This window comes from Oryza sativa, chromosome 3 (assembly GCF_034140825.1).
Source record: "Oryza sativa Japonica Group chromosome 3, ASM3414082v1".
Taxonomy (NCBI): domain Eukaryota; kingdom Viridiplantae; phylum Streptophyta; class Magnoliopsida; order Poales; family Poaceae; genus Oryza; species Oryza sativa.
Genome location: NC_089037.1, coordinates 34077682 through 34090901, shown reverse-complemented (window position 1 = coordinate 34090901; position 13220 = coordinate 34077682). Strand labels below are relative to the sequence as shown.

At 44.5% G+C, this 13220-nt stretch overlaps 2 protein-coding genes and 1 pseudogene across 2 annotated transcripts; 1 reads left to right on the top strand and 2 right to left on the bottom strand.

Annotated features, from left to right (window-relative positions):
• Positions 1-563: 563 nt before the first annotated feature.
• LOC4334419 (stem-specific protein TSJT1) lies at positions 564-8270 on the bottom strand. Its single transcript, NM_001418768.1, has 5 exons — positions 8107-8270; positions 3633-4118; positions 3293-3536; positions 1236-1356; positions 564-1129 (listed from the first exon to the last, which is right to left on the bottom strand). The coding sequence occupies exons 2-5, from the start codon at positions 3827-3829 to the stop codon at positions 942-944; spliced, it is 750 nt and encodes a 249-aa protein (NP_001405697.1). The 5' UTR covers positions 3830-4118; positions 8107-8270; the 3' UTR covers positions 564-941.
• LOC4334420 (uncharacterized) lies at positions 6334-8070 on the top strand (annotated as a pseudogene).
• A 1558-nt stretch (positions 8271-9828) lies between the features above and the next one.
• On the bottom strand, positions 9829-13075 carry LOC4334418 (heat stress transcription factor A-2e-like). Its single transcript, NM_001418769.1, has 2 exons — positions 12164-13075; positions 9829-10964 (listed from the first exon to the last, which is right to left on the bottom strand). Exons 1-2 carry the CDS (start codon positions 12452-12454, stop codon positions 10182-10184), a joined length of 1074 nt encoding a protein of 357 aa, NP_001405698.1. The 5' UTR covers positions 12455-13075; the 3' UTR covers positions 9829-10181.
• Between the last annotated feature and the right edge of the window lie 145 nt (positions 13076-13220).

Genomic DNA, 13220 nt, shown 5'->3' with positions numbered 1-13220 from the left:
CATTAAGCCCAGTTGTCCTACGAAGGCTAACACAAATTTCTACTTTGTTCGTTCCGGTAGTTTTGAGTGAGCTGATCAGAACGCATTTTGTGTAGAAGTTTTTTATGCGGAATTTTTAAAAAATAATAAAAAAGATAATATTAAATTAATCACATGTTAATTTTTTTTACCGGTTAAAAACTCTGTCAATCTGCTGATTTGAAATCAGCTTAAGTGTAACTGTGTAAGTGGTTAAGAATTAGACTGATCTCTCAAGTAAAATATGGCGACATATCTGTACAAAAAAGATTTGTTAGCTTATTTGGTCATAACTAAATTTTAATTTTTAAAACCTAGTTTGAGAATTGATTTGGTGGGTTTTATAGAATTAGTCTAATACAGATGTAAAAATTTACCCATATTTTTTTTGTTTCATTCAACTTCTACAGCTTCTCAAGGTTCATGCAATCACAATGATAAACTGTATTAGTAAGACTGGAGAATTACTGTTCAGGTTATCGACATCATGACAGGTACCCCATAACGAAAATGCCATGGTCTGATTTATGGCACGGAGCATCATTCAAGCAGAAGGGAAGATCACTTCACATACAGAAGTAACAGAACACACATCGTTAGAGATGATTCATTCTAGCCACAGTTATAGATATGCTGATTGTTCAGAAAATATTGTAGTAAGCAAAAACATCTATTTACACATCTGTAAGGCATTGCGTTTTATTGGAAATTCAAGACCCACACGCTCTCATTCTTCAGTAATGGTGGACAGGACAGAAATTTCAGACAGCAGCACAGCACAAGGCTGACCATCCAGATGAACATTTCAGATGGCAAATGCCCACTTGTAACCGTGGACAACCCGGAAGCCTAGTGCTCTCCATGTAATTGCAGCAAAGGTTTCTAGGTCATCATACCATATGCTTCTGACGATTTATACGGTTTTAGTATTGCGAGGACCAATCCGCAGCGCTGCCAACTCTAGGAATGCTGCTATCCTTCTTCGCCTTCGCGTCGACCGTGTACGTTGTGCCGCATACCTCCCCCTTGCTGTCGAGCCTCGGCACTGGTTTCACCTCATTCATAGGGTGTTCGTAGCTCTGCAGTCCTCCGGATGTGGTGAAGAAGAAACCTGATGAAGCCATTACACGTCAGGTGTTGATAAAAGAGGCATAGTTCCAGGCCTTGAGAATTGATGTGATATTGTTGATTGGTTGATTAAGCTTATCATTCATTACCTTTAGGGAATGGTGCAGAGGATTTTCCACAAGCCTTATTCACAATTTCGTCATCATCAGAAACCACAAGACGGCTGTCAGGATCAACTCCCCAATAAAATGGAACGCTACCATCAGCATCCTGCAAGAAGATCGACTTAGCTATCAATTCATCTGTCAACAACTCAATGCTACGAATCACAACAGACGACGACCGGAACAAATGAAAGAACATATAGTACATTGGTGCAATATGCTGACATAGTGACATCTGATAAGTTATATGCGTATCACGAAAATTCCTTCTAGCAAAAACAGACGGAATGTGATTTCGTGATGCATCAACTTGCATCTTGTTGAGATGTCAGCCGACAATCTTCAGGATTTGAAATCTCAACACTTATAAAGTGGTTCTGCCCTGCAGCTAACCAGGAACAGGGCAGTCTAGTATTTGTCAAAGATGCATCAACTTGCATCTTGTTGAGATGTCAGCCGACAATCTTCAGGATTTGAAATCTCAACACTTATAAAGTGGTTCTGCCCTGCAGCTAACCAGGAACAGGGCAGTCTAGTATTTGTCAAGCAAGAAATTATATATATATGTATGTATATATATATGGGTAAATTAACTAGTGCTACATGGAGTATGGGCTCCAAGATTCAAATTGAGTATATACCCAATTTGAATGAGTATGAACTTTTTTTAAATGTTTAGATAGATATGAACATTAACTTCTTTACTAACAAGTTCAAACAAGTTTGAACTGAGTTTGAACTTTTTTTTTTGTTAGATTTTGGTTCTAGGTATATAACATCCAAACATATAATTCGTTAGGTATGTAATAATGAATTGTGAAATAAAGTTGAGTTTGAGTTGTTTTGCTGTTAGGTATTTGTATGAATCAAATTCATATACCTAGATATATACTCACAATTTGAAAATTTTTAAAAATTTGAGAGAATTTGTGTGTTTTATACCTTGGAGCCCGGGCACCATGGAGTCCCATATGGGTATACATATAATGAATTGTGAAATAAAGTTGAGTTTGAGTTGTTTTGCTGTTAGGTATTTGTATGAATCGAATTCATATACCTAGATATATACTCACAATTTGAAAATTTTTAAAAATTTGAGAGAATTTGTGTGTTTTATACCTTGGAGCCCGGGCACCATGGAGTATATATACTCACAATTTGAAAATTTTTAAAAATTTGAGAGAATTTGTGTGTTTTATACCTTGGAGCCCGGGCACCATGGAGTCCCATATGGGTATACATATACTCCATGGTGCCCGGGCTCCAAGGTATAAAACACACAAATTCTCTCAAATTTTTAAAAATTTTCAAATTGTGAGTATATATCTAGGTATATGAATTCGATTCATACAAATACCTAACAGCAAAACAACTCAAACTCAACTTTATTTCACAATTCATTATTACATACCTAACGAATTATATGTTTGGATGTTATATACCTAGAACCAAAATCTAACAAAAAAAAAAGTTCAAACTCAGTTCAAACTTGTTTGAACTTGTTAGTAAAGAAGTTAATGTTCATATCTAAACATTTAAAAAAATTTCATACTCATTCAAATTGGGTATATACTCAATTTGAATCTTGGAGCCCATACTCCATGTAGAACCAATTAATTTACCTATGTGTGTGTGTGTGTGTGTGTGTGTTCTGAATATAGATTTAGGATGGAACCAACAGGTATAGTACGTTGAAACTGTTGAATGATCATCCATTTATGTGATTTATCCAAAGAAGGCATTATCTGAACATTTATGACGATCTAATCCAAAGAAATGTTATCTGAAATGTGCAATTATATGTATTGCCACCTTGAGGAAGCTGATGTACTGCGCATAATTCCAATACCAATCCAAATGCATCTCAAAAGGAGATTCACAAGATCTATTAAACGCCTAATAAAGCCTATAAATTGGATTAGAACAGTCGATTAGGATACTGGTAATGCAACAATAAAAATCTAGCTTGTCCACCCATAAACAGAGAAATGGAAACATATATAACATGATTGAATTAATCGCTGAGACTGAAATTCACTTACGGTGGCCATGAAGACGGAGTTGTTGGAGCAATCGTAGAGCACGAACGCGAACTTGCCGTTGATGTCTCTGACGACTTGATCCGCAGGGTAAGGTCCCCTGTCTCTCAATGTCCTGTAAGCCTCGATGATGATGTTGATCTCGGTGGAGCCCTTGTTGTGCAACCCGTACTGCTGCTTCAGCACCGCGATGTTCTCGATCGTGCCTTGGAACAGGCAGAATATCTCGTCCGTCGCCGCGAACAACCTAATCAACCACAAATCAGGAGACGAAACGCGCCACGGATTTGGAAACGAGAACGCACGAGGTGGGGGGGGGGGGGGGATCGAGCGAGCGGGTCACCTGGGGAGGAGGGGGCTCTGGCCGTGGGAGGAGTAGGCGAGGGAGTTGGCGCCGCCGGGGCCGAGGGCGACGGTGACGGCGCCGGGGCGCGCGTCGCGGAACCTCTCGGCGAGCCCCGCCGCGCCGTCCCCCGCCGCCCCGGGATGCCGGAGCCCCTCAGGGCTCGGCGCCACCGCCCGATCGAACACCGCCAGCATCCCTTCTCTCCCTCACAACGCAGCCCGCCTCGCGTCGCGTCCTCTCCCGATCCGATCGTCCGCCACCCCCCGCGCGCAGTGCACGACAGGTGTTCGTCCGCGGGAGAGCTATATACGGAAGGCGTGTGGCGGTAAGGACGGTGGCGACGCGAAGGATCGAGACGGATCCACACGTCGCTACAAAGCGCCTGTGGCTGTGGGCTGTGACGACCACCGCACTCGTAGCCGTAGGGCGCGAAAATGGATAGGCACACGACGAGGAACGAGGTGACTGACTGACGGTGAAGACCTTGAGAAAAGTGCAGGTGTCATCCGGCTAGCTCTATAAGGTGGTGGAGATGATCTAGCTTCGAAGCCTCACCTCTTATAATTATTTTATACTAGGGGATTAGGTTTTTTTTCTAGTATTCGCATCTGACGGTGAATACCAGGGTTCACACAATCACACTTCACAGTCCCTTGCGGACCAAAATCCGTCGCCAGCGTATCATAGGATTTCGTGGAATTCATTGATTACCCAACAAAAGTTGATGTAATTCAAATAAATTTTATAAAAAAGTTAAAAAAATAATTTGAGTTTTTTAATTTGATGAAAAATATGTGTTTTCAACCCGATCTGAAAAGTATAATAAATACGAGAACAAACCTCTTATTCCTAACAGGTGGGCCTCAAATGAAAAAAGAAAAGGAAAAGATGAAGAGGGGGAGGCATGAGGGGCCCTTCAGAAATGGCCGAACCGTGGTGTGCAAGAGCAATATGGGCTTGTTTCGTTTTCCAACCATCGTAAATTTTTCCGATCAAAGAGAAAAAAAAAACTCCATCCGTCTTAAAATATAAAAGAAGTTTTAGAGTTGGACACAGTTATTAAGAAAGTATGTAGAAGTGAATTATAGGGGTTATAATTGAATGAGTAGTGAAGGTAGGTGAGAAAAGTGAATTGTGCAAGATTGTGATTGGTTGGGAAAACAATGTTGATGGAGAAGTTGTTATATTTTGGAACAAATCCTGAGAGCTAAAAGTTGTTATATTTTGAGACGAAGGGAGTAACTTTGTAAATTTTGACATTAGTAAAATGTCTCTCTGAGCTGTATGACAACCTTAGCCTTAGGCATGTTGTTAATGTTGGCCATGGCCAATACGTTGGATGAGTACTTGAGTAGCGTACGTGGAGTAGCAATCTGGCATCCTAGATAATGCTAGATATCTCGTGATAATCCTTTATAAGTTGGGAAGAATGACTCATCATATATCAGACCGTTCTTCAGGAAGAGATTTAGCTGAATCACGAGAACACAAGGTGTTTGCAGAACTAACAAAGAAAAACAAAAATTAAAAACTGAAAATGGTTTAACATCATGTTTGAAAAAAATTGTAGGTCAGACTATTATTGCGGATTATTTACTCGAATAGAGTGACAAATTTAACAAATTTAGACAGACTCAACAAAATATATAGCATGAAATAAGTGGTCTAAAAATACAGTGAAAAGTGTTTTTTTAGAAAACATATGTTTAGAGATGTAGATCAAATAATTAATCTAGCAAAGTAATCGAAAATAACTAAGTTTGGCCTACTTTGATTCAGATTATTGAGCGAAAAAATATCTACTCGATTATAATGATATATTAAATATTTTAAAAAATATACTTAAGAAATGTTCTTTTTATCTGCTACATCTAACTATTATCCTGATTATTTCTTCCCGCATTAAAAAAATACATTTCTTAGATCCTTGTTGTAAGCTATTACCTCTATCCTAAAATATAACTACATCCGTTCAAAAAAATAGCAATTTTTAGCTATAAATCTAAACAGACAACTGTTTCATATTCATAATTAGAAATACTTATATTGTGGGATCGAAGGAATATTTGTTAGTTTTATTTATCAAAATGTTTATTTTATATAGCTGTAGTTTATATATATAATCTAATATGATAATTCGATCAATATATGTTTTATAAACTGTGTGACGGTATGTCACCAGATCTCAATTGAAGGCCAAGTAAACCCTATCGGTACTGAATACCGAGGACTATTTTAGAACATAAGATTATAAACGAATTGAAATTTCTAGTCGATGTGTTTACTTCTATTGTATACTTTCAATTGTCGGTTGAAATTTCAATGCTCCCATTCGAAATTTCAGAAAAAAACGATCGGTACTTGACACAAGATAGACCGAAACAGGGAATTTGAATTAAGTTTTGGTCTACAAAATTTGTTCGAAATTTGTCGGTTTTCGATCGGATTTCATGAAAAGTATACAACCCCAACGTCCGGCATGGAAGGTGCATGGTATTAGAATTGTGAAACTTTGAATCCAACCCTACAAAACTCTTCCAAATAGTACTAGTATCTTCTTGGAATCTTGGTAGGTTTAAAAATCCTGTACTTGAGTTTGGGGAAAAATACCAAATCCCTTGCCCGGTTCGGATTGGTGGTCCACAACCCCAGATCGGAATCGGATCCCTCCCCTCGACAAGTCGACGCATCTATATAAATCGATCGCAAATTCCCCACCACGAATCATCACTGAATTTTAGAAATTAGAGCAGAGCAAGAGCAATACTACTCCACTTGGGGGGTTGTTCTCCGATGGCTAGGACTAGGAGCAACAAGGATCGGCGGCGACGGCGAGCCTGCGGCGAGGACCGCCTCAGCGCTCTCCCGGACGACCTGCTCCACCTCATCCTGCGCCGCCTCGACACCCGCGACGCGCTCGCCACCGCCGCGCTGTCAAGGCGCTGGGCGGCCGTCCCGCGCGAGCTCCCCGCCCTCGATTTCCGAGTCACCGACCTGCTGCCGCCGCGCTACCGCCGGTGCCTTGCCATCCGCGGCAAGGCCAGGAGGTCGGTCACCGCGCGCGAGGAGAATGCGCGAGGCTAGACGCCGCCACCGGGCGGTACGAGCGCCGCGCCATGCGCGCCATGGCCGGCTCCGTCAGGGCCCTCTTGGCGGCTCGCCGGCGTGCGACCAGGCTGTCGCTGGAGGTGTTCGACTTCGACGCCTCCCCCTGCATCAACCAGCTGGTCGTCACCGCCGTCGATTCCTGGGGCGTCACGGACCTCGAGGTGTCCGCCGTGCCGACGGGGCCGATCATGCACCCGCCGCCGGTCTACAGCTTCCCCCTTCGCCGCATCAGCCGCGACCCCGGCGCGTCGCGGCTGCGGAGGCTCAAGCTTCGCAACTGCCTGCCCCCTCCGCTGCAGGGGTTTGGCTCGCTCGCCACTCTCGTCCTGCAAGGATTGCCGTGCTCGACGCGGCCCGCCGTGTACCGCGTGGTCGCCGCGTGCCCGCAGCTGCAATCCCTGCATCTCAGCTCCTGCAGGTCCCGGAAATTCGGGTGCCCGCTCACCTTGGACGCGCCGATGTCGCGGATCAGGGAGCTCGTCGTCGACGGCGGCTACATGGCGGTCGAGATCAGGTCGCTCCCCATGCTGGAGAGCCTCGCCAGCAATGGAGACGCCGTGTTTCTGACGCACCCCGACGCCGCGCCGTACCTCCAGCGCGTGAGCCTCGAGCACGCCATTGGCTCCCTGCAAGGGGACGAGCTGTTCCCGGCCATAGAGCGCAGGAGGCTGCGCTTCTTGATCCCCAGCATCAGGGAGTTCCTCCAGAACGCCAATGGCATCACCGATCTCGTCCTGCGCTTCACCGGGCCGTACATGTGGATCTTGTTCTTGCCGACGAGCCCTTTCGCCCCGATGCCCAAGCTGCGGCGGCTCCTCGTCGCCGACGTGCCTCCATCCTGGGACGCATCGTGGCCACGCCTCCTCGTCGAGGCGACGCCATTGCTGGAGACCCTCCATGTCCACCATCACAGCGAAGAGGAGGTGGTGCAGCCGGGCCATGGCCGAACTCGGCTTCGCGGCACCGCCATTTGAAGGAGCTGGTGGTGATGGGCTTCCGGAGCGCGGAGAGGCGGCATGTCCAGCTCGTGAGGTTCGCCATGGAGGCGTCGACGTCGGCGCTGCGCCGCGTCGCGCTGTACAAGCGTGGGCACGTCGAGCACAAGGGCCCCGGCGCCTGGGAGGCCGCGGCGGCGAGAGACGACGCGTGGAGCGACGAGGAGAGGCGCGGCGTCCTGGAGCAGATCACGGAGGGGATGTGCTGCTCGACAGGCCAAGTACAAGTCATCCTCGGATGAGCTCATCACGCGATGTTGCAAGCGCACAAACCCTAAAATCCTCTCCGATTGGACATCACCTAAAATCCTAAATTAGCGCTACTTCGCTAGTGTGGGGGGGGGGGGGGGGGGGCATCGCCGACTCACCTTCTTCTCGGGATCGTCATCTCCGATCGCCGGCTACGCCGCTCCGGTAGATGCGGCGAGGCCTCGCTTCACCTCAACCACCTCCGCCCTCCCACCGTTTTGCCTTAATTTTATATATATTTCTCGTGCTATTGCAACCAGCAAGGGATTGAGATCCTCTATACAATGAAGCGTGAATTTGCCACTAACATATGAACCCAGTAATCATCGGATCCACGTGTCAGTAATAAATACACGACGATACAGACGTATAGTTGACTGAAGAAGATCCTAATCCACAACTGGACCGGAGGGGGGAGTGTTACGTCCTCTTAATTTCTTGCTAGTCTAAGACAAGAAAATTTCTGACTAATCAAATATAGTACTAGTAAATTCTTTTTTACTACCCTCCATCCTAACTATAAAAATTTTTTGGACAAACGAGACACTTCATAATATTTCGTATCGGGACAAAGAATCTATCACTAAAATCATCCATCCAAAATCCCTTATATTTTAGGATGAAAAATATCTCATCAATCTAAAATCCCTTATATTTTAAGATGGATGGAGTAGTATCATACTAATGACAAGTCAATTAAGCAACTATATACATAGACTAAAGTCAAAACGTCTTGTAATCTTAATCGGATGGAGTACCTTTAGCTAGTACTTTGCTCAACTGGATAGCGGGTAAATGGTGATGTTTTTATTATGTTTAATGCTCGGTAAGTATAATTTGGTCCACTCACAATCATAGTTTGAAAAGGTCCGATTTATTCTGGTGAACTTCCACGGTAGTCCAATTTAGTGCATAAACTCTCAAACCGAATATTCTGGTGAACTTCCACGGTAATCTTTACGAATTACCCTTATTTAATATGAAATGGTTTTATCCTAAGTGACACTGGTAGATAGATACGTACAAAATTTTAGAAAAAGTTATAGCGGCCCACGTACCAGTCATTATCCATTTCTTCTCATTCATAATTCCTCTCTCTATCCCCTGCTCTGTCAGTGGCACAATCGTGTGCGTATGGAGGTGGGAACGGATAAGTGAGTTTATTGTTCGCTTAGTACTAGTTTTAGTTATTATATTTTCTAAATTTTATATTAGTGAGTGCGAAATGGACTATGAAATGAAATGAGTTTAATATTGTGCGTGTAGCGGTTTTTATTTACGGTTCAACTGTTACGCGCTTAAGTACGTTGTTTTCCGCATGTGGGGTCCTTTCATATTTTTTCCCCCTTGGCCTAATTTCTCTTCCTAATGGGCCTTGTAGGCTAATCATGCCGCTTTGGCCCGAATCGGTCTGTGCTGACACTGCCTCCCGAGCCTGAAACGGAACCGTAGACATGAGCTCGGTTCGGCTCGTTTCATGGCTCGCAAGCCTTTCCATGGAATCACCTCTTCAAGCATATGCTTCAAATAGCTGATCTGCGAGGAATGAAATTGGACGATTAATATCACCTTTCATGTTAAAATCGGACGATTTCGCCCTTTCCAGATTCGGTTGTTTGATTGAGAGAAGAGATCCAGTTTACAGAGGAGATGCCAGGGGCGGTGGCTGTTCAAGGCTAAGAAGGAAGGCTTGATTTCTTTATAAAAAAAAAGAGATAAGATCCGACTATCAAACCAAAGGAAATTGCCAACAAGAGTAGCTTAAAAAGCACCTAGTTACCGAGGTGCTAAGGAGTGCCTCTATTGCTCTACGCGGGGCAACCCAACTTTAGGTTAAGTGGAACGAAAACACAATCGCGTAGCACATAAACATACTCCGAAATGAAGCAAAACTATACATCATTACAACGCACAACTGCATTTAGTTAGACTGTTATATGTACATACAGCACCCTCAAGTCCACTGTCAAAGTACCATACATTCAGATCCAAAACTAATTCCACAAAGCTGAACAGAATACGATGGTAATTATTGCGGCAATAGTATGTACAGCTGATGCTACCATAAGATCATCACCATGGGGGAGGAGACCTACTCAAATTGATCATCCTCAAAGCGGATAAGTATAATGACAAGCTTGATTAACAAGTACTCAAGGGTCGTTGGAGCTGCAGCAAGATCAGACCAGAGCTACTACTGTGGCGATTTGGTGCTGCTTGAGTTGAGGTAGCCCATCTTTTGAGACAGCAAGTTCATATCATCTATAGCGGGGTTCCTGGTATCCTCATCGAGCCCACCCTCGTGCAGCAGGTCCTCCCAGAAATCCTCATTTAACTCTCCGTTAGATGGCTTGATTTTCCCGTGTTCAGAGCTACTGGAAGCAACATCTTGTTGCGCCTTGCCTCCATTGGCCTCAACAGATGAACTTTCAAGATCTGATGGAACACCATTGAAAAGTGAATCCACTGGATCATGTGGTTCAAACATTACCTGTGACACTTGCTCGGGGCTAGAACCGGTACCCATGCTATCAAGTTCAGGTCCCTGGTCAATGCGGCGCCTTCTTTTCTTTGAGACGAACTCTTCAAGCTCCTTCCTCATCTCACTCTGGGAGAACAGCTGGCGTATGAACTCAGGATTATGCATAACTCGTGACAAGAATGCCATCATGTGCTGTTGCTTTTGCTCAGTACCTTGTAGCTTCTGTTCCATAGCTTGCAGGTCTGACTTTGTGTTTTGCTGCTCCTGCCTCAGCTTCACCACTTCAGCCATCAACAGATGTTTGTCCCTCTTCAACTGATCAATCTCTCCCTCATATCCGAAGTGCCCTACCTCAAGGAATGAGCCAAGAGATTGCTGACTTGGAGATGAATTCGGAGGTTTCCGACGCTTTATGCTTTTAAGGAGATGCTTCTGTCCTCTCAGAAAACCCTCATTTGCAAATTCCCACTTGTCAGGATCCACCTTCCTGAAGCCCTGCCAAAAGTAACCGATACATCAGAAATTGGAAAGAACATTCAATTCAACAGGGTGAATATGTTTTCTTATTTGTCTAAATCATTTTAGATCAACAGTAGCAAGAACAAAGGTAGAACTGAATTAAGAATGCATGCTATTTACCTCTTTATGACAATTTTCAGTTCACTTGACACATTTATCATTTTGCATAGTTTCAGTTCTTCACTTTATTTGTCAACTTTCCTCTTCACTCTTCATCCTTTAACATTGTTTTGAGGAAGAGAACAAAATGCATTCATCATTATCCAGTATCAACTAGAGGATCTAAGGCCTTTGGTAGAAGAAGATTTCACTCAAAATATGCAGGTGGTAGCCTGAATGGGAAGAATAACACTTCAATGGGGTCAAGTCAACAACATAATGGGACATTAAGTTGGTTAGTATACACAAAACTCTCTAAGTCTCAACAGGTTCAAGAAAATAAAATATAGAGAGGCCATATCGTAAGTAAAAAATCAACAAACTGTACAAGCTCATCTTGTCCCTAGAAATGTAAGATTCGAGATGTACAGCACTATAGTAACTATAGTAGATTGTGTTATCATATGTTGCTCATGAATGATCTTCAAGGCTAACAAGTTTTTAGGACAACTAGAGCATTCCGCATCACTGACTTTTTCAATTTTTGGCCAAATATTGGCAACACAGAAGATCAAACAACATTCAATTATGTTGCTTAGGATTTCCTAAATTTTTGGCCTACTATTCAGAATATGTATTATGTTTGAGTAATGATGAGATTTCAAAAGAAAAAAATGGTGTTCTAAAGTTATTATGTAATGTTCCAAACTGATACTCCATTTAAATGGATTCAGTTATGTTGCTTAGGATTTTTCCTCACAAACTTTGGTTGCATTAATTCCAGGACCTTCTATTATCTACTTCACAAAAGAAAAGCAGCACACAAACAATCATGCTATAGGCTAGTTCTTCCTAAACTTATCTGTAATGCCTTACCATGTCAAAATGAATGTCCACTTAACCATTTATCCGAGTGCCCATCATCAAGCCAATTGATCAAGTAGTATAACAAAGAATCATTTATAATTATCAAGTCCTTAAACTACTACCAACTCCCTGATTATTTCTAACACATCAGGGTTTAGCATAGATTTGATTGGGTTCTATGTAAGCAGATGATCGAGCAGGTGACTTACATAGGTATTGAGCTGCCGGACGAAGCTGGAGAAGTTGTTGTGCTTGAAGTACCTCGGCAGCAGCACGTTCCCAAAGAGGTGAGGATCCCACACCACGAAGCTGTTGTTGGTGGCGCTCCACGACACGACGGCGTCCGTGGTCGGGTCATCCACCATGTCGTACGTCTTGGTGAGGAACGGCGGTGGGCCGCCGTCGGCGAGCCCGTCCATCGGCCTCGGCGGCTGGCCATTCGCCACGCCCGTCGACGGCCCGCTCTCCACCTTCACCGGGTTCACCACTCGGTAGTTCATGGCAGCTCAGAACCTCACCTCAATCAAGAACTACCAACTAGAGCCACACGAACCAAGAATTTGCTCATCCAGCACCAGCAAACAATGGTGGAATTTAAAGCACAGATCGCCAAGCAAGGTAGCAATCAGCCTGTCACGGCTTTGGCGTGACGAAATCAAGTCGCGTAGGCGGCAGCAAGAAGAACAAGATGCAGCGAATCAGGCGAGCGCAATCTAATCCTGTGAACACACGCTTCACCCCATCACGAGCTCTCGCGCACCTAACAGCAGCAGCGGAAGCAAATCAAGCAAAGAGGAGGCGGACACCGACGTGCTCGTGCATCTGAAAGGAACCCGACAGAATCAGAAAGCGCACACCGCGTGATCAATTCATCCCCCCCGCCGACGAAGGATTCAGGCGAGATCGCAGCTCGCTGCTCGCGGCAAAGCACGAACTCTCGGGGAGATTTGAGGACGAGGAGGAGGAGGAGGAGGAGGAGGAGGCAGCACCCGACCACCTGAAGCTGACGAGGAGAGCTTCGAGCTCAGGAGATTAGCCCCTATTTGGAAAGGAAGCTTCTAGAAGCCTAGGCGTAGGAGAAAGGAAAGGAGAGCTCGCTCGCTTCTGGAAGCAGTGGAATTGGGGATTTTTCCTCCTCCGCCGCGACACAGGGAGGAGATAACGAAGACGAGACGACGACATACGTGTCGGGCTCCGATTGGGCCGAGGTAGAAACGCGGAGTCGGCCCATCTAACCGTATAATGGGCCTGGACTGGATCACCCGA